Raw genomic sequence first — 26,615 nt, forward strand, 5'->3', positions numbered from 1 at the left:
TGGAATGAAGTATCCTCTAATTCACAGATTTCGTCTTCAACCGCCCAAATATTACAGTCCTCCCTTAAGGTCCATTGATGTCCGGACATAATTACGTCTGCTTGTCATGAGAATAAAACACTACTTGATATAGGACGTACCTTCCAGGCTTCAGCTAAGTTGCAACAGAAAAACAGAATAACTATGCTGAGAGATAGTGCACACCTTCCCTCGTCTCTCTTCCCTCTGCAGCACAACCCATAACGCTGGAACTGCTGGTCTTCCAGAATGTCATGCCTCCTGAGAAACAAAAGAAAAACAACTCACATTAGCTCTTCCTTTTTACATGTAGCCTAAGAGCATAATAGCATGTCTGATTTCTTCCACAATTAACTTGCTTCTCTTGTTTATCTTCTTCTTTCTTATTCTTTTTCTTAGATTCTCTTTCTCTCCACTAGAAGTTACTGCAGACAAAGAAGGAAGTTCCTCAAAATTCCCCTTGAAAGGTCTAATTCAGCTCACATGCACAATAGAATGGCGAGTTGGAAGCTGTAATTTTACATTCACCGGAGATGTCATGTCGATCACCTGGAAAGGACCTTGATAATGGGATACAATTTTTTTCGTTTTGCCTTTTGGCACATACGGATTAGTCATCATCACCCATTGTCCTACTTGGTATTTGGGTAAAGCCGCCTTTCTATTGTGAACTTTGTTCTGTCTCTCTAACACTTTAGCATTCATTTTTTTCACCTGCCACCAGATTGTTTTCAACTTTGTGGATAAATCCTTAACAGCCAAAACATCGGTTCCTGGTGGGGTCTTGAGCAATTCAAACCGAGATGGCATCTTCCGATTGAACAGCACTTCATACGGAGACAATCCTGTACTTTCATGCACTTTTGAGTTATATGCCGTGGTTACAAACTCCAATAGGGTAACCCAATTGTTGTGTTGCCAATTTACATAATAACTTAACATCTTAGCTATTGTACAATGAACTCTCTCGGTCCAACCATTAGCCTACGGGTGTAACGCACTCGTTCTCAGTTTCTTTACATGCAACAACTTGCATAACTGTTTCATCAAATTGGACATAAGGTTTGTTACTTGATGTGTAATTATAGTTTCAGGTGTTATGAATTTCAATATCCGTTGATGTACCATGGTATGAGCCACTGTTTCGGCTCGCTGGTCCGGAATAGCTGTCATAGACACATAGCGCAAAAAATGATCTATTACTGTTAAAACATAGCGATTACCCACTGGTGTTTGCATAAACGGTCCCAATATGTCTAAGCCAAGTAATTGAAAAGGTCTAGCCACTTCCGGTAGTCGTTGCAACACAATTTTCTGATGACTCAATTCCGCCTGTTGAGGACACGGAATGCAATTCTTTATGTACTGATCGACATCTTGCCTACGTGTTGACCACCAATAACTCTGTGCTACCCTCCTTTCTGTTGCTCTTCACCCCAAATGACCAGAAAACATTGAATCATGTGCTTGCCTTAAAATTTCACTTTGCAATTTTTCTGGTACCACCATGTGTGGACCGTTCCTGGTTTTATGGTACAATATCCCGTCTTCCGCAATGAACTGTCACTGCAAGGTAAATTGTTGACAATCTATGTCGATGGTTTGTGCTTCCTCCCATTTGTTCTCATTTATTCCTGTGCATTCCATGGTGCATACTTTACGACTCAGACCATCCGCGTTTCCGTGCAATTTACCCGGTTGATGAATCGCTTCAAAATCATACTCACTAAGCTGCAAAGCCCACTTAGTTAATCTATTTGTTGGATCTTTAAGCCCTAACAACCACTTAAGTGCTGTATGATCAGTAATCACCTTGAAACTTTGTCCCTACAAATGACACTGGAAATAGGTTATTCCGAAAATTAATGCCAATAACTCCTTCTCGGTTGTTGAGTAATTTTTTTCTGCCTTGTTGAGCTGTCTGGAAGCATATGCTATCAGGTGTTCCTGCCCATCTATTTCCTAAGATAATACAATGCCCAAAGCAAAATTGCTAGAGTCACAAGATAATATAAACTGTTTACTAAAATCTGGAAAAGTCAAAACCAGACTAGATGTTAACAAGTTTTTTAACTTTTGAAAAGCCTCTTTGCATTCTGCAGACCAGTGAAATTTTGCTCTCTTCTTCAACAACTGCATGAGGGGCCTTGCAATTTCTGCAAATTTTGGAATATACCTCTTGTAAAAATTGGCAAGACCTAAATAAGACTGCAACTCTTTTAATTTTTAATTGATTAATAAATTCTTCCGTGAGGGGCTGTAAACTTTTTGGAACATGATATGGACATTTATACACCAGTGCTTCATTCCCAGTGGAGACGTAATGCTGAACTAATGGTGTGGTGGCCAGTGGACCATGAGAATTAAATTACTCTTTATATTCCATCAAAAGGTTCTCCATGACTTCTCTGTCTTGCCCTTCTAAATGTGCTACTTTACCCTTCAGTGCAGACCAGCTGACAGACTCTCCTGGCATTGTGTAATCTGCTGCAAAATCCTTATCCAGTTCATCTCCCCCTATTATCTCCAGGTTCACTATTATGTTCCCCGTGATAACTGCACTTCTTCAAGGCCAAAATTATCAACACTGACAGGCACAACCTTTTTTACTTCTATCTCCCACACATAGGACATACTATGGTGTGTAAAACACTTCATTTTATCCAGCAGCTCATTCTCAGAGAAAGGTTCAATGACACACAACGAATTTACCAGCACGCTAGCTCCAACATCCGCCCAGATTATTTTCCCTGTACCCTTCGGTATAGTATCCCACAAGTTAACCCTAAGGGACCTTGTATGCAGTTTAGGTGGCCGACTCAATGTCTGGGTGGTTCCTTGTGATAGTAATGGTTTTTCGGCCACAGAACCTAAGCGAAATTGTATTCTGCCAAGTTCTACTGTACGCTGTTTCAGGTTAACTTTTGCGTGATGTGCAGCCAGGAAATCCAATCTGAGTATGACATCATAGCTGCTGCCAACAACTGGAAGAACTTCTTCCTTCACCTGGAAGTTCCTCATTTCCACTCGGAAGTTTAACACCGCTGATCCGAGTGATTTCACCTGTCCCCCACCCACGCCACTTAACGCCCAGCATGGTGGTTTTAATTCTATTTTACCAAGTACATTTCTACTCGCCACAGATACCTGAGACCCTGTACCCAATAAAAATTTGCACGGTCTGCCCGTCACCAAACTGGTCAGAAAAAAGTCTGACACTGATTCTTCACTAGCATTAATCTTACCGGGGGTGTTGCACAGTGGACACACCACCCCCTGCCCCATTTAACTGAGGGGGGTGAGGCCCACCTTAAGATTTTCTATAATGTTTCTGCCAGGACCCATTGCAATTACGCTCCCAACAACACCAGCGTCTACATTTCCTGCACTGCACTTTCTAGCAATCATGTCTAATGTGTCCCATCTGACCACATCTGAAACATTTTATTTCTTTATTAAACACTGCTTTCCTGTCCCACGTCTTTGTTACTGCTTCAACTTCTTCTAACGCCACAGAGATTCCAACTGCCTCATTGAGAGTCTTAGGGAATTCCACCTGAATCTTGCAAGAGGTTTCAGGTTGTATTCCCTGCAAAAATGCATCTAGTGCCCTCTAACCATCTTCCTGCAGAATGACTTCATTAACCCTATCTGAATCCATTAGCTCATACGTATTAACATTAATTTTTTGAATTCGATCTACAAAAGCTTCTATTGATTTCCCATTCCTTTGATACATTCTATTGAATTGTTCCTGATAATATCTAGACATATTTTTCCTCTGATACCTATCCAGCAACCCTTTTTTGAATACTTCAAATATCCGAGCATCCCTTAATTCTTCATGGCATGTAATGTATGCCCTGGTATCCTCAGGTACTTTCAACTTAGCCACATGCAAGAGTGTTTCTGCACCCCAATTTCCCAATTTATCAGCCATGCTAAGGTTCTTTTCCCGAGGAACGGGTGACCAAAGACGCAGCATTAGTGTCAAGAATTACTGTATTAACAGGAAACCGTTCTTTGCTCACTTCTTTAGACCGAGCAAACTCTATCTCTAATTTCGACACTTGCTCAAGTAGCTGCTGAGTAGCCACCTCGGCTGACACAGACTGCTCCATCACTACCAGCTATCAAATCACGACTACAGTAAGCCTAGAAAGAAGAACAGGAAGGGAAGACGGACTATGCTACATTTTCAGACAAACCACCAAACGAATAATTGACACTTACTTGCCATGTTGCAAGAGTTGCTGATCCATTGTTGCCCTTCTCAGGTGCCACATATTCTCGTCGATTACCAGCCACAATTTCCTCCAAATCCAGAGAGAAGATGACTACTATCACCAATTGTAAGAGGAGTGTGTGATGCGCAGGTTGCCCGACTGACACCACTTGTAATAGGATGACCGAAACAGATGACTTGGTTGGGGTTGTAGGGTGTAGCTGGGTAGAAGAGGGTGGCTGTTTTTAGCAATCTTCCTCTTTATTGTTGGTTCTTCCAATACATTTTCTGGTAGCACAGCCCCACTGCTCGTGTCGTGGTGGAAACGTGCTGATGCAGACAGCCTGAGGAACATGACGCCATGCTCGATCAGCAGCTGCACAGACAGTAGGAGGATAGGAGCATGAGGCCCAGCCTAGTGTGCCTCCTGCAGACGCTGTGGCTCATGACAACGCCGGGAGTCACTGGTGCAGCAGCGAGCAATGCCCTCCGCCGGCCTGTCCTCGGGGACAGCGTCACTAATGGGGATGATGTAACAGCAACCGAATGCCCAATCAGGCGAACGAATGCCAATGCCCATCTCTGATGCCCTTAAATAGTGCAGACCGCTGCTGAATCTGCCAGTTACATGGTGGCATGTTTATTAGAATGTTCTTGATGAATTGGCTAACGCAACCGCACCGCACGCGGCCCGCGCCTGCGTAATTCTGCTAATGCTGTGTTCTGGCTGTTGATGGCTACCGTGCACGTACACACATACCGATGCTCGTTGCAAAACTGTGTCACCTGCATAAAGCATCGGCCAGCCTTCATCTGCCGTCTGCTGTGAGGCTGGCGCATCGCGCACTGAAACACACTAAATCACAATTTCGCACCATATTTCCTAAAAATAACCCCTTGTCCTCTATAGTTTGTTGCTCCAATTGAATGCAGTGTTTTGGGGAATGCTTCCTCAAATTTTAGTTTAAATATTGTCATGAACTTATTAAACATTTTGTTTATATTTGTTTTTGCGTACACTTCCTCCCACCCTTCATGTTGTAACTGAGATGAGAAATGACATACCGTAGCTTTGATTCTGAGAAGACCCTCTTGCATGCATTCAATTTAGCAGACTTTTCTACACAAATATTTGCTTTTAATATCTGACAGAGACGATCTGATAGGCATAGATTTTGAACAAGTAAGCAGCAGTGCTTTCGTTCTATGTCTGTTACTACATGGTATATTATTGAGGAAGATTGTTTGGTCACTCTAATTGGACAGTTAATGAGTGATGTTATGCCATAGTTGCAGAGAATGTTCAGGTAGGTACTACTAAGATCATTTGATTTCATTGTGTTGATGTTTAAATCCCTACATATGAGAATGTTCATTTTTGGACAAATTACCTTTTCTAAGCTCTCATTGAGTTTTGAGAAAAAAATGTCCATATTACCACTGGGGGGTCTATATACACAAAATACAATTATTTTTTTTGACAAGCTGTTTTCTGTAATTTCAACTTCTGGTAGTTCAAAATGTTTGTTTTCACTTAATGCTATAAGATCTTTTCTAAATTTAAATGTTATGCCTTTTTTCACATAAATACATGAACCCCCACCTTTCATGGAAATTCTATTATAGGAAAAGGCCAGGTCATATGATGTTAATGCAAAATATATAATTTCATTTTCCTTACACCAATGTTCAGTAATACACACAATGGTTCTGTCTAGCTTTTGTAATTCTAATTCTATTTGTTGAAATTTATTCTTTATGGACTGTATATTTTGGTGAAATACAGTTAAAAATTTGGTTCTACTTATCATGGTGGTCTCCTCCTCTTTGTGCCTGACATCAAAAAATCTTTCAGGTGGGATGGAGGTACTGTTTTTTGCCTGCTTGTCACACTATACATCTAACCTGAAGCTGTTTCCTCTTCTTCTGTTGGTGGTGTTTCTGTGTCTTCTGCTGCTGCTGCTGCTGTTGTGAGCACAGGTGGGCATGCAGTTGTTTCCTCTTCCTATGTTGCTGGTGTTTCTATTTCTACTACTGTTGTTGTTGCTCGTGTGGATGCAGTTGGGCATGCAGTGACAGCTTCCATGTCTTCTGGATTATCTGGTACATAAGGATTTTGCAGGTCTACAATTGTCTTAGCTATGGATGGTTCTTTGCATACTTTTTCTTCTGATGGCATTGCAGTGGTATTACAGCTCTCATTTATATGATTAGCACTTTCTAGAAACAATTTAATACTCTGGCTGAGTAATGTTTATCCCTTTCTATTTAGGTGCATGCCATGTGCTGTGAAATGTTTTCTTTCCAGATCACTTCTGTTTTCTTTCCAGACCACTTATGATGAATAAAGAAGCATTTGGATTGGACTGGCATATCCTGTAAGCCATTTTGGCCTTTTGGATGTCTCTGTTTACAATAGAGGATTCCATAAGCTCATGCTTATGAGGTAGGCCTACCACAATCACGTTTTGATTGTCTATTTTAGTTAATGTTTCTCTTAGAACAGTGATTGCAGTTTTTAGTTCATTCTTGTACACATCATTGGCGCCACCTAGTATCACAAGACACTGATTTTGTAACACAGGATTTTTGTTTTTGTAGTCCTTCAAGACTTCCTGTAAACCAGAACCAGATTTTATGTTGGTCTATTTTTGCGAAGCAATGTGAATGATACTATTTATGCATAATTGAGCATATTCTGACATCACTTGACATGATTTTATTGCATAACATGTACTTTAGTGATGAAAAATAATCTTGATTTACGGAGCGGTTAACTACAACTTCTACACATGACGCCATCTTGTCATTGTAATTTTAGTTCCACAAATTCGACTATTTGGTTTTTAAATGTACCATATGGATTTTTGCAATGTTCAGTTTCAACCCATTTAACTGGAATCAGTTTTCTAAGGTATCCAGTTTGCTTATGATGGAGCTCGGAATTTTTTCTGCATCGTCATCTTCAATTAAAACAGAAGTATCATCTGCAAACAGAACCGTTGGGGAATTTATGTATAGAGTGGTGCTACTAAGGACAAGACTATGAAATGTTGATCAGTTCTGTCACATAAGGTGCTAATTTGGATGAAGATTGTTCATCCTGGAACAATTAGGACTTACAAACTTTGCAAAATGTGACACTTTAGTGAACTTATGAACTATTAAAATGATACAGAATGGTTTATATAGAGAAATGAAGTGACTATTGGACAGAAGAATATAATTCTGCATGGTTCAGATGAACTGGTATAGTGAATAACCTGCAAATAAGACAGTGCCCAGATAAATTTCTGGGTCAGTGCACATTTTATTGTTTGAAATACAGATGGTAGCGGGAGCCTTTACATGGAGAGGGCTTTGAAAAAACAGCAGCACTGCCTGAATCATCCCCAGTGCCATTTTGGACACAAGCCAATAACGAACTGGCAAGGTAGAGTTTCAGGATGTACACAAGGCAGTGAGCAGGTATAAGCTGTGAGGAGGAGGAGTGAACTGATGACAAATTCCACTGACAGCAATGGCAGGCGTGGAAATAATTTGTAAGTTAAAGTGTTTTTGTTGTTAAGTGTGATTAATTGTTTGCCAAAATGAGTGGCAATGGTGAAGGAGATAGTGTGTTTGAAAATGATTAGCAAATGGTAAACATTAAGAAAGAACCTAGTGATGAAGTAGTGTTTGGAGGTGGGGAAAAAATGTAATAACTCAAAGTGAACTTAATGATGACAGAGGGTTTAGATCAGGGTTAGATATAAATTTATATGATGAAGTAAGTGACAGTCAAAAAATGTCAAGAAGTTCACCCTCTGACAATTGTAAAGTGAAGAAGAAAGATAGTTCCAACTTTATGGAAGAAGTTAGCATTACACAAGTGTCATAATGTATTGTAACGAACAGATAGGGAGCAAGGAAACATAAAAACTTTTCTATACATTCATCTGAATATTTTTATTATTTATTTATTTTTTTCATCACAGCAAGACTCTCTCAATGCAAATACAGTGGCATATGTGAACATGTGCCTCTAAATGCTAATGAGGCTCTCTCTGGAAAAAAAATTGGAAAAGAACTTTCAGACTTTTTAGATCAGAGTATGCCTCTCTGTCCTAGTCTTTTCTTCTTACTATCAGGGTAGCTTGATTTTTGGATGCTAAGTGTGTTTTATGAGTTAAAATATGGTTTAGAGTTCATACAAAGTGTGTCAATTTATTTTTTAACTGATCCAGTACAATCTGCTGGAGAAGAAGTATGTGGTGTAAACAACAACTAATGCACTGTGGGGCTGCCAGTGTATCATTAGTCATGGAGTAAAACATAAACCTTATTTACAAATGATCCACTCTGCAAAGAAATTGTAGGTATCTGTTATTTTGATGTACAATGTTAAAGAAATTTACTTTCTTTCTTCCCTTTACAATGCACACTATAGGCATAGTCACAGCCATCCATTGTTGTGTAACTTCACAACTGGCACAGTAATAATACAGAATGAGATTTTCTCTCTGTAGTGGAGTGTGCACTGATGCAAAACTTCCTGGCAGATAAAAACTGTGTGTGGACCAAGACTTGAACTCAGGACCTTTGCATGTTGTGAGCAAATGCTCTCCCAATTGAGCTACCCAAGTGTGACTCATGACACATCCTCACAGCTTCACTTCTATCAGCACCTTATCTCCTACCTTCCAAACTTCACAGAAGTTCTCCTGTGAAACTTGCAGGACTAGCACTGTGAAAAAATCTCCCAGGTCATTGCCAACCCATGTGTCCACTTATCCTTTCTTTCAGGAGTGCTAGTCTTGCACAGAAGAGCTTCTGTGAAGTTTTCACGGTAGGAATGAGGTAATGGTGGAAGTAAAGCTGTGAGGATGGGTCATGAGTCATGTTTATGTAGCTCAGTTGGTCGAGCACCTGTCCACAAAAGGCTAAGATCATCCCAACTTTGAGTCCCAGTCTGTGACGAAGCAAGCTGGGATCTCTTTACTTCCTCTCTTGTTTTGCCATCTGCCTCCTTAAATTTATTTTATTTTCATTTTTACCTAATTACCATTAACATGCCTGAGTATAATCTTCATTTCCATAAAAGAGAAAGGTTGGCCCTCAGTCTTAAGAAATATAGCACCAGGTCTAATTTTGTGCGTAGTTTTGTGTATGTAATTGATTTCCTAATTTATTTTGACCATTCCTAGTTACTGCCTTTTGTTTTAGGGTACAATCAGTAATTGGTTTGGAACTTAGATTCTATTGTTGACTTATAAACAAATACAAATTCTGTAATAATTATAAACATTTGGAAGAAGAACTATTAGGATTCTTAAAGTATTGATTTGGCTCTATTCAAAAACACATTAGCACAGCCAGCCCTTAATTAATTCCCAAATAATTATCAAGTTTGTCAAAAGTATTGTTTGTATAACTTATCTCTTAATTTCATTATTTAAACAAATAATTCGGCCTAACTTTTGTGGTACAAGGAACTGTTGAAAAGGAGGAATTTTTCAATGTATTCAGTTAATTGAATGAATTATGTTTTCATTGTTATTTGTGTAACTTAAACATCAAACAATGTAATTGTGGGGACATATAAAGAAATTATTTTTGGTCCCAAGACAGACAGTCAGTCTGCGGTCGATTGTCAGCCATGAAAGATGTATTGGTTAGATTAACAACAATCAATCAACTTAACAGTGGAATAAGTGTAATACAAATAGGCTGTGTATTAGAACAATTAATGATAATGTTTGTTTAATTGACTTGAAAAATAGTGTCACATGTACTGTAGTATTCTGCAAGATTTGTGAACTGTGTGGTTAGGTTTTTACTGCTCATTGATTTTCAGCACTAAATTACTGTAGCAGTATGATGTTGCCTGCAACCTATTAATGAGACTTATCAATGTTTACCAATAGTGAACTGGCCATATAATTGTGTAACACTGAGGATTGGGGATTGGGGGGGAGGGGGTTGTGAAAAGTAGAATGTAAAAAACTACAAAATGCAGCTGTGCAACTGTTGGCTACATCATTTACAGTACTCAGTGTTGAACTACCACCCCCCATTTTTCAGCCAGTATAATAATGCAGTACATTGACACTGAGGACTATCAACAAAGAAATAAAGCAGGTGAACATCACAAGTCCAGCTCACAGTCTTAACCTGTGAGGAAGTTACAGTAATAACACAGTTAAGGTTTTGACAAAATTCAAGTTTTTTTCAACCATAAACCTTCACTAATGAAAATTATCATTTTCTTTTTAAAAATTACACTAAAATGTGCTGGAAATCAGGCAGCACAAGATAATTTGAAAAAAGAGAAAAGAAATTTATTGTTGCTGATGGGTGAAGGCCGTGAAGGTCCATTCATTATGGAACAAAAAGGGGTACATAGGAAGTAACAAATTTAACCACATCTTATTGTTCACATTTCTTAATTATCCTCAATTAAAGAAAAGTAATGTCCTTCTTGGTCTGATCAGAACCACACAATACAATAATAGTATATCATTAGCGATGAATGTTACATAAATGTTTAGAGTTGAGCACATGATAAACTGAACAATGTTATGAACTATGTAACTGTATGAAATCAGTAATGTCAAAACACAGAATTTGTTTAGATATGATATCAATAGTATAGTACTTATATTATTCATGGTAACCGTTTTCCATAGGTAAATGGAGAGGAATAAATTTGATTCATAAAATAATAGTGAGACAACATACTACTAATATTTAGTATTAGATTAGATTAGATTAGATTTACTTCATTCCAATTGATCTCTAGTGAGTAAGTCCTCCAGGAAGTGGAACATGTCAGAAAAACAACAATACATGACAAATATTTATAACTCAAACAAATAAGCTAATGTACCATTCCACAGGTCCCAAGTGGAATGATTGTCATTTTTTAATGAACACTATATGAAAGAGTCATTTTACAAATACTAATGCACTGAACTTAAAACAAAAACGTTTTTTATTTATTTATAAGGTAATAAACATGTAATTCAACTATTATAATACTTATTTACAATGAACACAATACTGCACTGAAATGGTGCAGAAGTTAGATTGTACTTACACACACACAGGTATTTACAATGAACACGTTACTGCACTGAAATTGTGCAGAAGTTTTACATATACAAATCAGTTGGTTTTACTGAGAAATTCATCAATGGAGTAGAAGTAGTTGGCCACCAATAAATCCTTTAGGCTTCTCTTAAACTGGATTTCGTTGGTTGTTAAGATTTTTATGGCTGCTGGCAAGTTATTGAAAATGTGTGTTCCTAATTAATGCACAACTTTTTCTACAAGACTAAGTGACTTTAAATCCTTGTGAAGATTATTCTTATTTCCAGTACTGATTCCATGAATTGAGCTTTTGGTTTGAAAAAGTGATATATTTTTAATGAGAAATTTCATTAAGGAATAAATATATTGGGAAGCAGTAGTTAGTATCCCTAGTTCCCTAAACAGTCTTCTGCAGGATGTTCTTGAGTTCACACCACATATAACTCTTACTGCACATTTTTGTGCCCAGAAAACTATAGCTTGACTTGATGAATTATCCGAAAAAATAATCCCATATGACATTATGGAATGAAAGTAAGCATAATATGCCAGATTTTTCATTTTTATATCCCCTATGTCTGACACAATTCGCATTGCAAATAGAGATTTGTTAAGATGCTTCAGCAGTTCTGCAGTGTGCTCCTCCCAGTTGAATTTATTTTTAAGCTGTAATCCCAAGAATTTAACACTGTCCACTTCTTCTACCTTCTTGTCATCGTATGTTAGACATATACTCGTGGGACACCCCTTACAAGTTCTGAACTGCATGTAGTGTGTTTTTTCAAAGTTTAGTGACAACGAATTGACTAGGAACCGATGATTAAAGTCCACAAATATTTTATTAACTGATCTTTCTAAGACTACACTTGATTTGGTATTTATTGCCATGTTTGTATCATCAGCAAACAAAATTAACTTGGCATCTGGTAATGTTACTGATGAAAGGTCATTGATATACAAAAGAAAAAGTAAGTGCCCCAAAATGGAACCTTGTGGGACCCCACATGCAATTAGTTCCCAGTTAGATGATGCCTGATAGCTTGATACATGTGTCTTTCCTAATAACACCCTTTGTTTCTTGCCAGAGATATAAGATTTGAACCATTTTGCAGCATTTCCTGTTACATTATAATATTCTAATTTACTTAATTGAAGCAAGCTGGGAGTCATAATGGGCATGCAGGTCATGCGGCGACAGGTAGGCCGGCGGTTTGCGGGTGGAACAGAGCAACAACGATGATGTCTCCGTCCGGTGGGCATGGTGAACACACAAAGCATGTACAGGTTGACGTCAGGCGGGAGGGGAACACATTTCACCAGGTGGCAGGGAATGGTGGAGGTCATGTCATGAGCACTGGATGAGGAGAAACACACAACGAACAGTGTATAATCGCGCAGTATTATTGAGATGTCATGGATTATGTCCGGAGGGACAGGCACAAACACCTCGAGTGAGGGCGCGTTCAAGATGGGGGGGGGGGGGGGGGGGGGGGGGGGTGAAAAACCTCGACAGAGCAAAGCAGGCGATGGTGGAGAGGTCGGAGAGACCTGCAAAGGGCCCAGCTGGCTAAGGTCAGCGCCGATGACAGTATCCCTCACATCTGTTGTGATGAAAAGTTGTGCATTGGGATGAGGATGTGCGATGGGGCAGGCCTCGGCAAGAAGATTTTTGAGGGCAGTGAAAGAGTCAGTCATAGCAGGGGTCCATGGAACGGGCCGAGAACCAGAAGTGTTGGTACCTGCCAAGGCACCTGTCAGTGGAGCCTGAATCTCCACAGCCCGAGGTAGATGTCAACAATAATAAATAACCATCCCCAGAATGCATGCTCTTTGAATGATGAAGGTCTGGGTAGGTTTAGTATTGTTTGTACTTTCTCAGGGGGTGGTGGAATGCCAAGAAAAGTGACAGCAGGTTGATGTAGCTGCAATTTGTCCTGGTTGGTATCGATGCCTGCTGCCATGACATTGTTCATAACAGTTTGAACATATCAAATGTTGTCCTCGACAGAGGAGCTGAACACAAGAATGTCATCAAAATATGCAAAGCAGAATTTATGTCAAATATCACTTCTTTGATGAAGCGTTGCCAGGTCTGGGTTTCGTTTTTCGGACTGAAGGGCAGGAATTGAAACTGAAATAACCCGATCGGGGTGGTGATTGCTGTCTTCACGATGTCTTCAGGTGCCATGGGGATCTGGTGGTAGGCCCGTTTGCAGTCAATGACAGAGAACGTGGTTACACCTGCGAGGGAATTGTTAAAGTCAGCAGTGTTGAGTATGGGGTAGGTGTCCATAATTGTTCATGCATTTAGTTGAAAGTAGTCTCCGCACATGCGCCAGGACCCTTCTTTCTTGCGTGTCATATGTATGGGCATAGACCAGCTACTGGCAGAGTGTTCAATGACGCCAGAGCTTAGTAGTTCAGAAATCTGATTTTTAAGGTCGGAGAGGCTCTCAGGAAAAAGTCGAGGTGGTTTACTGGAGATCGGGGGACCTGGCATGAGGCGAAGCTTGTGAACCGTGCTGTTGGTGATGACGGAAATGTTGCCGGCGGTGCAGAAGATGGTTTGTTTACAATGTGTGGAGGGTGGGACAGGCAAGGCATGGTCGTGGTGTTTGGAGCCACTCAGCGGATCCGACGGGAGCTGAGGCGGCAAAGTGTCCCAGGAGTCAACACGACAAGATGACCGCCAGCCCGAAGCAGCAGCACCGTTGTCAGGAGAGCTCGGTAGAGCTCATGAACCATTAGTGACTCCATTGTCCAAGGGCACGGCCTGTGGCAGCACGGTCGTGGGCGAAATGCTTGGCGTGAGTGCACTTTTTGTGTTGTCATTGGCGGTTGCATGGCGGTGCGCAGGAGTCGACGTTGCATAGTTCGAGGTGCTGTCTGCGAGGGGCGGGGTAGGAGCCGTCAGTTCTGGAACACGTGATGCTCGTCGCGCATGCGCACTTGTGTCTGGCCGAGTGCCAAATTCTGCCGTTTTAGGAGGGTGTGGCTCTGCGGAACCATCAGTACATGTTATGGCAGTCTTGATAGCGCAGTTGTGAGGGGTAGCGGGAGGTAAACACAAGGAGGCTCGATTGCTGGGACTGCTAGCAGATTCGTCACATTTACTGACTTTGCTTTGTCCTTGCTGTAGTGTCTGTAATTCCTTTGCTGCATCGGAGAGCTGGAGTTGCGTTTTGTGGAGCCGGAGGGAGAGCTCAAAGTTTTCCTTGTGTAAGCAAGTGACATGTTCAAGCTCGACAAGGCACTTGTGCATGGTTTCTTGTAATGTCGTCAACAGAGACGAGCGTGTATGGATGAGATGACCCCGGATCAATGTGTCACGGGGGGGGGCGCTTGCTCAACGGAGAACAGGGGAAGTGAGTCTTGGACGGATGATGAAACACGGTGTTTTGCACTAGGTCCAGTGAAAGTTTGTGGTGTTGCAAGAAGTAAATGTCTAGTATAGATTCGTCAATTTCGCACACTAAAGAAGTCCACTGAAGTTTGCAGTTTGCGGAGAGTGGGATGATGTGGGAAGTTGAACCCGAGCATTGTAGTTAAGTTGACTTCACTGTTTGCAGTGAAGTATGATGAGGGTGGATGTTCAACAACACTAAGGACATAGGCAGTAGCGAAACATCGGTGCCTGTGTCCACTAGGAAAAGGTATCCCAACGAAATGCCTTTAACGTAAATTCGTCCACAATTATCTGGTCGTTCCTGGACAGAATGGATCACTGGGGTGTGCCTGTCATGTTGTGCGCAGGAGGCAGCACCGGACCTACCTGCGACTGGTGTTTGGGAAGTAGCAGGGTGGTCTGCAGTTCCATGCCACCTCACCAAACCGTGTGTGGAAGTATCAGTATGGGTAGTGCGGTTGCATTTCCTGTGGAATGTTCGTTGCCAGTGGCTCTAGCTGAGGTCTGGAAGCCACAGCAGGTTTGGTTGCAGGAGGGGGCATCACCGTGGGCGGAGCTGGTGATGTCCCAGTTGCTTGTTTACTGCTTCCCGGAGCGAGCAGAACGGTTGGCGCAGTATGGCCCCGGCCTCATGCAGCCACAGGACAATGAGCCTGAACCTGAGATTTGTCAGGTAGGCAGTGGCTGGCGAAATAGAGCAGGGATGCATCGTGTAGCTTGTCAGCAATTGCCATTCTTTGCTCGACAGGTTTGGGAGACCTTTGAGCCAGACCAAAGCGGAAGTGAGGAGATAGTTTATCTGACCAGATGGCGAGGAGAGTTGTGTCAGAGAGTAGATCGGCACTAACCAGAGCATGTAGCCGTCTCCAGAGCTGGGAAGGTTTGTCATTGCCTAGTTGCTTGACATGGAGCACTTGCCGTACTGCTGCCTCAGTTGAGCATGGAAGCCAACGTAGAACTGTCTTTTTGGCTAGTGTGTACCGGGTAGATGAGTCCAGGGTGTCGACCAGGTCAGCAATCAAGTCCTCCTGGTCGTTCAGGTGGGTGATGAGGCACAGAAACCTGGTTGACTCATCGAGTTTGTAATGGTCAAACACTTCATCCACAATTTTGAACCAGGTTGTAGCTCTGTCGGGATTAAACGGCAGTAGCATCAGTAAGCGTTGTAGAATGTTCGGAAGAACAGGTTGAGTTGAGTTTGTCATGGAACTGCCTGAATCGATTTGTTGTTGCTGTAGTATTCAAGGAGAGTGTGCCTCCAGGGGATGTGGCAAAGACGGGTGTTGGGTGGTGGCGTGAAGGTGAAACATTGTGGTTGAGCGCGATCCGCTGTGGCGCGGGTGAGACACTGAAATATGTTGATTGCGGTTGCGGAAGCTCAACACATTGCAGGTATATTCAGATTGACGCCTTGCAGAAGACAGACGTGGATGAGGCACCAAGATGTGCCAAGAATGGTAGTGGAAGCTTGACTGGAGTTTGAGAACACATGTTAGTCCATGGAAAGCTCGACGTATGACCTGAGCCAGGACCACCTGTGTTGCAGGGAGGCTGCGGAGGTGCAGGCTGTCCAGAAGCACAGTGTGGGAAATGATGTCGAACATGGGACAGGCTGTGTGAATGTTCACTGTTCATAAGGTGAATGTCATGGCACAAAACACTGAGGTGTAGCAGTGGGACGGAGGAGGGGGTCAGGCACAGATAACAAGTAATTGTTCCTGTTGCAGGATGAGGTATTGAAGTAGGAAGGCATGTGCTGACGCTGAAGCGAGGCAGGCACGGGCGTGGTCGGAGGTTGACCTGTGGACGAAGCAGTTCCGGCCACGTGGCAGGTATCCACGTGGTACTGCACGGATTTCGGCGTGGCAAATTGTTGTGCTGGTTGTAGCAGGTTGTCCGACGAAGCATTTGCAGAAATCCGTATTGTTCCCACACTGCATGGAGATCCGTAAGAGGTAACTGCACAGTCGATGAGGCAAGGCAGATGTGGCGGGAACAAAGGCGTTTGATAGCTGGAGTCATGCACACTCCTAACCTCACTTATTGTTGCAGGCTCGAAAATGTCCGGTGAAATCGGCAGAATCATTGAGTGAGAGAAATTGTGTTGCAGTCCTGGCTGGTGTGTATCACCTGCAACAGGATGCATGTCAATCACAAAAACCGGCGTTAGGTGCTGAGCCAAAGCCATTGTTTGAATGCTGTGTCGATGTAATACACACGAAAATAACCAATGTGGAGTTCGCAGATGCAGTAAAATGGCAAAAAAGGAAGACGTTACAACTTGGGGTCACCAGGAGGAGATTGTTCATGTTGGTTTCACCAAACAACTCCGAATATAGCTGTAGTTCATTTATTCACCTAAACACATGCAAGGCTCACAAAGAAATGAACATGGTGGAACAGCCCAAAGACAATGCTCAGAGTCCAAAGATGATGCTCAGAGACTGAAGGTGAATGCATATCGATGCTGGTGTCGACCTCATCGGCACCACACACTGTAAGTGTAGATAGCCTTCTCAATATCAGAAACCTTTAGAAATCCAAACTGTGACTTTGACAGTATGTTATTTGAGATAAGATGGTTATAAAGCTGACTGTACATTATTTTTTCTAAAAGTTTTGAGAATGGTGGCGACAGTGAAAGTGGATGGAAATTCGGTGCTTTTTCTTTATCTCCCTTCTTAAACAGTGGCTTAACTTCAGCATATTTCAACAATTCAGGAAATATTTCGCTGATAAACAACTGGTTACACAGATAGCTTAATATGTTACTTAGCTCACAATCACATTCTTTAATTAACTTTGTTGATATTTCATCATTTCCACTAGATGTTTTTGATTTTAAAGATTTTATGATGGATATTATGTCTGCTGGGGTAGTGATGGTCAAATTCATTCTATGGAAGTTACTTGAAATGTCTGGTCTGAGGCATTCCATAGCAGCATCTACCAAACCTGACAACCCCATCTTTTCAGTAACAGTTATAAAATGTTTGTTAAAAAGTTCTGCAACACTATACACATCTGTTACCAATGTATCATTTACTCTTAATGCTATTTGTTCCTCTTCATGTCTGGTTCTACCGGTTTCCTCCTTCACTATATCCCACATTGTCTTTATTTTGTTATCTGATATGACTATCTTTTCCTTGTAATATATTTGCTTTGATGTCCATATTACAGTCTTTAATATTTTGCTGTATTTCTTGTAATGTGCTATAGCATCAACATCGAAACTGTTTCGGATTGACAGATACAGTCTTCTTTTTGTTTTACAAGATACCCCTATTCCTTGAGTAATTCATGACTTCTTTGTAGACTTTGCTCTAACGTTGGTAAATTTTGGGGGAAAACTGTGTTCGACTAAGGTAAGCACTTTATCGGCAAAAGTGTTATATTTTTCATTCATGCCATGAGCACTGTAAACATCAGTCCAGTGAATGTCTCTGAGGAGTGTCCTAAAATAATCAATTTTTGGCTTATCGATTACCCTCTTGAGCTCAGATTTAACAGATGTTATATCCTGTTCATTATTAACATTTAACAGAAGGAACTGCATGTCATGGTCTGAGAGACCATTGACTATTGGTTTTGTAATATAATTTTGTTCATTGGACTTTTCTATAAAGATATTATCAATTGCTTTTTGTGAGCAATTGGCTACCCTAGTGGGGAACTTTATAGTGGGAATTAAGTTGAATGATAGTGTTACTAACTCAAATAAGTTCTTATTGGGAGAGTCTTTAAGGAAATCTACATTGAAATCACCAGCAACCACTATTTCTTTGTTTTTGGTTGTTAAATGGACCAATACAGCTTCAAGGTGGTTTACAAACAGATTAAAGTTACCTGCAGGTGCTCGATGTACACTTAATATTATGAAGGATTTTTGTGAAATTCTACTTCTGCAGGTGCTCGATGTACACTTAATATTATGAAGGACTTTTTGTGAAATTCTACTTCTGTTGCACATGCTTCCATATGCTGTTCTAGGCAAAATTTATGAATGTCTACGTTCTTAAATTTATGACAGTTCGTGATGAATGTGGCAACTCCTCCTTTCTCTATTTCTGATCTACAAAAGTGAGATGCTAACCTAAACCCTGTAACACTTAAAAGTTCTGTACCAGTGATCACATGATGTTCAGAGAGGCAGATTATGTCAGCTGGGTTTGAAGACTCTAATTCATCTATGCAGATAGTTAATTCATTAATTTTATTTCTCAGTCCTCAAATATTTTGATGCAATAGAGACAGCTGACATTTCACACTGACTGAGTTAAAATTGGGTAGAATTAAAATATCTGCTGACTGTTGAAAATTCTTAACCAATGGCTGTTTATGCTGATGTAGTAATCTAGAATTATGTGTTTTGGTTTCTTTCTCAAACTGAAGGTTTGTCTCAATTCTAACCTCTCTTAAATTTGCTTTCTTTCTGTCCTCCCGACGCTAAAAAAGGGTCTTTTCTGAACCCTATAACCACTGGTATTTTACCACTCATGACACTTTATCACTAATGAGATGCCATAAAACTGATTAAAAGTGAAAAGCTGCGATGACAGTAATGGATTTATTTTTAAAGTATTTATTTGAAGTGTATACTCACTTTTTCAGTACAACTTCTGGAGCACCCTTAACAAAGAGACGGTATCCTCCAGTTTTACGAGGAACCACAGTCATCATGTATTTACGCTCTGTGTTAAAATGATAAGTCTTTGTAATTGAATCACATGGGTACGCATATCGTATGGCATCATAGCTTCTTCCAAGATCTTGCACAAATTGTAGTAATGCACACTCTGTATGATCACCATCATACAGAATTGGAGATCCATATCTTATGGGCAGCTGAGCAAAACATTTAAAAAAATTACAGTAAAAATTAACACAGAACTTGTATTATTTTGAGAATGTTTAGATTTTACATAGTAGCATTAGAACAACATGAAATGAGATTGATTGACTTTTGGAGGAGACTAAAACTGTGAATTTTATGATTAACTCAACTATTCCTGAAATAAAAGGATGAAGTAACTGTCAAAAAAATGAGAGAATATATGTCTTTAACATGTGCACAGAACAAAATTAGTGGGGAGAATTTGTGGAGAGAATGATAGATTGAGGTGAGCACTGTAAGAGTATAGAATTTTTGTGTAATTACTGTTGGGACTTTTCTCACATTTTTCATTAAAAATCCTGTCCAACTTAGCGCACCTTTTGACTGCTCATAAAAATTTCATTTCAGCAACCTGAACATGCTAGTGTGTGTGTGTGTGTGTGTGTGTGTGTGTGTGTGTGTGTGTGTGTAGTGCAAATTGTATTATTTCTCTGATGTACTGGCAGGGTAGTGTGCACTGCCTGGTGGCTGAAGATTACCAGCAGCTGCCTTTACGTTATATTAAATGCAGAAGGGAGCTTTCAGTACTGCATGGACTGCTTATAGGGACTAGAGCCCCACAGGCATGTTGCCTATTCACACTGCCTGAACACGGTTGTGATGTGCGAGAAAGAGGGTGAACACATTTCATGAACATTGGCAGAAGTTGCTGATGATGATCAGTGCTGTCTTGCTAGGTAATGCAGCCCTATGAGTGCATCTTGATAGCCACAGGCAAGTCATATGCTTAACTACCACCATGCAGATGCTAAACTCTTGCACTCATTTGCATATGGGCTGCAAATCTGCAGTGCGCACATTAGTGATACACTATGCTTGTCACTACACCTTACTTTTTCTACCTCTTTCTGATCAGTGCTGTTAACTATAATGGCTCTTATTTGTTCATTTGCTTGTTTCAGGCATGAGATGAGTGAACTACAGCAGAATGTCAATGCAGGACAATCCAAAAAGAAGCCAATGGAAGAATTAGTTCCATCTTTTAAGTGGTCATCCTATGTCCCTCTTTCCTGTTGGTTTTATTGTAAGAGCATCTTTATAATCCTAATTTCCTTCATTTGTCCCACATTTTCCTTTCAGCATCATTTGGATTCTTTCATTTACTGCAAAAATAAGCAGTTCCTGTCTTATTTGCATTGGGAATCCTGTGCAATTTCTTGCATCTTTTAACTGCTGATGAAAATTTCATTTCAGCCATCTTAACATGGCTAGAATCTTTTCTCTTCCTAACCCAGATTTAGCTGTCATATAATAGAACAAGTATAGCCATCAGATGACAGAATTTCAATTTTGTGATCCTTCATGTATTTTTTTAGTGTTCTGCTTACAGTGACCCAACCATTCTGACATCTCTGCAATTTAACATCTTGTTAAAAGTGATATAGCTCCGTAGTTAAATGAAGTCTTGAACTTCTTCCAAAATATCACCTCCAACTGTAATTCTGTTTCATACTGAATATTTCTCATTTCCAAACAACATTAAGTTACAACTCTTGCAAGCATTTGCACACATATCATTTCATTGGGACTGCACTGAGAGATGAGAGGAGTGACGTAAAGGGAGCAGCGGTGCTGCTCACGATAGCAGCTGTATAAAAGATGTGGAACTGCCATGGTAGCATGTCATTCACATGACATTGCTTAGACACCTGCTGACAAGTATGGCTCATCCCTTGCACCCAGAGAAACTTCAGGTGCAACACATTCAGTCTAATGGGGCAGTGCCTACTGGACTGACATGTCATAACCATGTTGTCTGCTATTCCATGTCACTGACAGCTGAATGTAGCATGTTGCACTGGACATGCTTCATGTCTGCACTATATTATTATGATCTGCAAAACTTCCTCCTTTTTTGCAATTTTTCTGTACACAGGAGAGCAAGAAATGATCCTGAGTTCAATATTCATTTTGTTGGTCTTGTGGAGTTTATATTTACAACAGCAGCCTGAACAGACCAACAGTAATGTGATCATAAAGAATGAGAATGACTGCATTTAAAATCTCAGAGACAGATGCTGTAATTGAAATTAATTTAAGTAATTTGTGGAGTAGAATGAAGATACAGAACTAAACAGAACTATGCAATGTTGTTTGCTATGAACCAACACCCTCCGCCACACACCGTTGGGTGGCTTGCGGAGTATAAATGTAGATGTAGAATTTAGGCACTAGGATACTGAAAGAATATTCCATATGTATCCTACTTCTACTTAATCCTTGATAAAATATGCGTCTTTCATCAGTTAACTGTCAATGAGGATCTAGACTCAATATGTATTTTGTAGGACAAAAACTTTGCACACAGAAAAATAACAGGGAAATTTTTCAGTCTTCTTGGGGCCACTGTGAAGGATGTGGATGTGGGTGCAGTAGTTCACCTCTAACAACACTTTACTGAAAGAACTTTACAAGTCTGTAGGATATGACACACCAGCTGTCCAGATAGGTGAGATATTTAACTTAAAAACACAACATGTTTTGCAAACATACAATTTCATTATGATTACAGCAAGGGATAACAATTTTAAAAACTTGATAATAGGGTCACATCTTTCTAAAATATGTTTTCTTTTTAATTTCAATAAAGCACACACCTGAATAACTAGTGCATCATATTTTCCAAACTGACATTGTATATGTACTGCAGCTTCAAAGTAGATTTCCTCTAACCCCCCCTTTCACGGTTGTATATCCCTAACAACAATACATCAATAAAAGAATGTAGCCAACAACAGATTTTAGACATCTGTTGATTAATGTTAATTACAATGACAAAAGCTAAGAAAGCTTTATAATCTAAAGAAGACATGCTGCCATGTTTCTATGTTGCTAACCATCCTTATTTCTACTAAAGTTGAGTCACATGCATGACATGCCAGTGCCACATACATGACATGTCATGTGTCACATCGCTCTCTTGTCATGCCATGTGCGTCATTCATGTGGCATGGCTAACTGCCACTTGCTTCGCACTTGGTTGTATTGTATGGTATTTATTGGTCCTGTTGTCTACAAAAGTATCTTTTGCATAAGATACTGGACAAGTCAAATAATAAGTACACTTCTGAAAGTGATTTTTAGGCATACTTATTTAAGATTTCAATAATGTCCTTTTGACATCAAGAATTTATATAATACACTCCATAAATTTAAATGTTTTTCAATGGAGTAAAAGCAGTGTGACTTCAGAGATTTTTCAAAGATTTTGACCTCAGTAATTGCTTTTACATTTTCAGGAAGTTTGTTATAAAGTTTAACCCCAATATGGAAAGTGCCTTTTTAGCAGGCAGAGGGATGTTTTGATTTGTGTTACATGTAAATTTTTGTTTTTTCTGGTAAAGTGATCATGTATATAACAGTCTTTTTTGCAGTCTATGGTCTTTACCAGTTACATTTATTTTAAAGGATGTAAAAGTTCCCATATCATACACTCATATACTTATAGTAATGGAGGAATACCAGGATCTTAAACTAAGGTTTGCAACCAAACAAGATTGTAATGGTCCTTTTTTTGTAGTTTGAAACTGCTATTAGCTGTTTTAAAAGTTTCCCCAGGAAGTGACTCCATATTTAAACTAAGAATGGAAGTAGACATGATATGCATTCATTAATATTGTCTCACTACAGCATGTTTTTAGTGAGCAAAGAAGTTAGTATGTCTTGCTCAGTTCCGCATTAAGGTATTCAATATGCTTATTCCATTTTACAATCCCCTGCAGCCAAAGTCCCAAGAAATTGGTTTCAGTACTGTTACCAACTAGTTCATCATTGATGGATACCAATTCACAGCAAGTTTAAATCATATCTGTCAGACAGATACCAAAAAGTAGAAATAGTTCACGAAGGAACCTCTTACTTTTCAGAATATAAGAAAGTTAGTAATGGAGTGCCACAAGGTTCTGTGCTGGGACCCCTCTTGTTCTTGATTTTCATAAATGACCTACCAAACTGTTTAACACTAGCTAATACTGTATTGTATGCAGACGATACAAGTCTTTTTATTAAAGCTCAAAATGAGACTGACTTGCAACACAAAGTAGAAATAACAAAAGAAGAAGCAGGAAAATGGTTTAGAGATAACTGTTCATTTGCAAATGAGAAAAAAACAGTATGGATGAATTTCAGCCATGTACCAAATAAAGTAAAGCCCAATATAGTTTTGAAACTTGGTGAACAGAAGATTTTACAAACTTCAAACACAAAATTTTTAGGTATCTGGTTAGACGAGCATCTAAAGTGGGATAAACATATTGAAATGCTCAATAAGAAGCTAAATAAATGCTGCAATATACTCATAATGATGAAATACTGCTGCAGTGAAAAAACAGTAATACGTGCTTCATATGCTCTTATGCATAGTCTGTTGTGGTATGGTGTCTTATTTTGGGGTAATTCAAGTCTGGCAAACCAGTCATTCATTATTAAAAAACGAACATTAAGAATAATGAAAGGGGCTGCACCAAGAGAGCCCTGCAGGGAAATTTTCAAAGAATTTCAAATAATGTCATTTCGATCTTTATATATCTACGAAAGTATCTGCTTTTGCAAATCTCACCCCTAATTTTCTTCTTTAAATAGTGAGTGCCATGACTACCCAACAAGACACAGGAATGATTTCCACAGAGAAACACACAAAACAGCCCAATATCACAAAAGTGCAATATATCATCCCAAAATCCTTTTTAGTGCTCTTCCCTTAAGCATAAAAATGATAGAAAAGTTTTACATTTTTAAAAATGAGCTTAAAAAATGTTATTAAGGGAATGTTTTTACAGTGATACAAAGTACATGGATTTTCAGAACATAGTGACATAGTGGTCAATGATAATGATAATTCATATTTGAACAAATGTATGAAAATAGTCTGCCTGTACACACTATAATTAATATATTATTGTTTGTTCCGTTATTCTCTACTAGAGTGGTCAATTATAATGATAAGTCATATCTGAAAAACAAATGTATGAAATAGTATGCACTATAAATAATTAATTATTGTTTGTTTTGTTATTATCTACTATACGCTGCATGAGACATATATTTATGTATGTTTTACCACTGTAGGCTTATGTTATTAATTTACTGTATAATTACAAACTCATATAACGTAACATGACAACTCCTATATCATTGTATATGATAAAATGGATGCTCAATAATTGAATGAATGAATGGGATAAACACATTATTGTTTGGAGTATTGTGGAATTTTAGAGAATTTTTTTTTCTGTTTATTATGAGCTGATGATTCTGTGTGTAATTGCAAAATTGTTTTGTGTCAGTCTTTCCTCATTGCTGTAATTGTTCATTGCTGTCTCCTTTTAGTAGGATTGTGGTTGTCATCCACAAATATGATTGGTTTATGTGCATCCACATTTAAGGTGAAATCATTTAAATACCGCAGGAACATAAGAGGTCCCATTACTGATAATTGAGGTACTCCATATTTGGTTTTTTTGTAGTCTGATAAGTGTTCAGATACAGTATGTAGGTGGATATTTGTTTGCTTGAAGCACATAGTCTACTTATGACTGCTCAGGAAGGAAGTGATCCAGTTGTTGGGCAGACCTGGTGTATCACATTTTTCAAGCTTTGACAGGAGAATCTTATGGTCCACCACGCTTAATATGGAATTGTACTTGTGAATAGCAATTGTCATTGACTTATTATTTCTAAATCCATGTTGTTCATTACATAGGCTATTGATTCAATTTGCATTCATCAACAATTTAGGAAAAGATATATTGCTGCTCACCATGAAGAATACATGTCAAGTTGCAGTTATGTGCCATTTAAAGAAACTTACATATGAAGGGTCCACAGTAAAAAGGGGGTAAGTCAGTTCTTCTTAATTTTTCAGGAAAGCAAATTTTAAAACCAAACCTTCTGTACCAAATGCAATTTTTAGCCAATCCTCTTGAAATTTCTGTTTATTCTAGCCTTACTTGCAGTTTAAGGGGTACTTCTACAAGGTTTTTGTGCAAACATACTGTAACAACCTAAAGAAAATATTATATCAAATAACTTCAGTTTTTGTAGGGAAAAAGGAGGTAAGTCATTATAAAAGGTGGAATGTCAGTAAATCTTGCTAATTCATTAACTTTGTTAAACCTATTACAATTAGAACTAGCTACCAATATTATTTAAGATGCCATTAAAAATGTAACAAATGAATGTGCAAAAATTTATTAGTTAAGAAAAAACCATAAAAGTCATAATACAGATAATTATAGACTAGAATTAATTTCTTATAAACACAACAAAACTTTGTAGGCCCAAACAATTTATTTGTAATTATGTTCATTCATTGTTTATTCATTTCCACTCTTGGTCTGCTTCTTATCACTTGCACTTATTGGTTTTTGTAAGTCCAAACAATTTCTTTGTAGTTATGTTCATTCAATGTTTATTCATTTCCACTCTGGGTCTGCTTCTTAGCACTTGCACTTATTGGTTTTGGAAAAAGTGTCATCTTGATGACATAGTTTCTTGCTATGTTTTTGTCCTTTTTCCAATTCTGGTAGCTACAAAGAAAACTGCCGAGCCTCTTCTCCACAAAACGTGCTTAACTGTTGTAGGTCTGCATACTTGTAATAATTACTAGGTTGCAACAGAAGCACCTTCTTGCAGATCTTTTAAAAAGTAAATGTGGGTGTAGTTGTTTACAAAATTTAAAATACAATTTTTTAAGTAAATAATACAATCAAAATTAAGATAAAAATAAAGATGAAACAAAAAACACTCACCCTTATATGCATAATCAGGTAGAAACAACTCTCCTTCAAGCTGAGCTTGTTCTGTTGGAACAGTAAGTGGCTTGTTGATAACATGAAGATCCCAATGGCCATGGAATGTTCTTCTGTGTTCCAAGAACTGGGGATGCTCTTTTGCAGCCACTAATTCTCTTATTGGTCTAGAAGGAAATGGGGATATCTTGAAATGCAACTGATCGAGGTGTGTACCAATCTCTTACAAACTCCCTGTCTACTTCAACA

General features: G+C 39.2%; 1 protein-coding gene across 2 annotated transcripts in view; it reads right to left on the minus strand.

The window, feature by feature from the left end:
* Positions 1–208: 208 nt before the first annotated feature.
* The window catches only part of LOC126260057 (plasma membrane calcium-transporting ATPase 4-like), a 102,418-nt gene continuing 76,011 nt past the window's right edge, over positions 209–26,615 (minus strand). Inside the window, exon 5 of one of the 2 annotated variants that reach the window (XM_049957249.1) lies at positions 209–279. In XM_049957249.1, coding sequence (XP_049813206.1) covers positions 271–279 — 9 coding nt within the window. In that variant the 3' untranslated portion in view covers positions 209–270. Of the gene's footprint in view, positions 280–25,924; positions 26,145–26,615 lie in introns of those variants that run through there. The other variant, XR_007546597.1, reaches the window with a different exon arrangement.

This window comes from Schistocerca nitens, chromosome 5 (assembly GCF_023898315.1).
Source record: "Schistocerca nitens isolate TAMUIC-IGC-003100 chromosome 5, iqSchNite1.1, whole genome shotgun sequence".
In the NCBI taxonomy this organism is placed as follows: Eukaryota; Metazoa; Arthropoda; class Insecta; order Orthoptera; family Acrididae; genus Schistocerca; species Schistocerca nitens.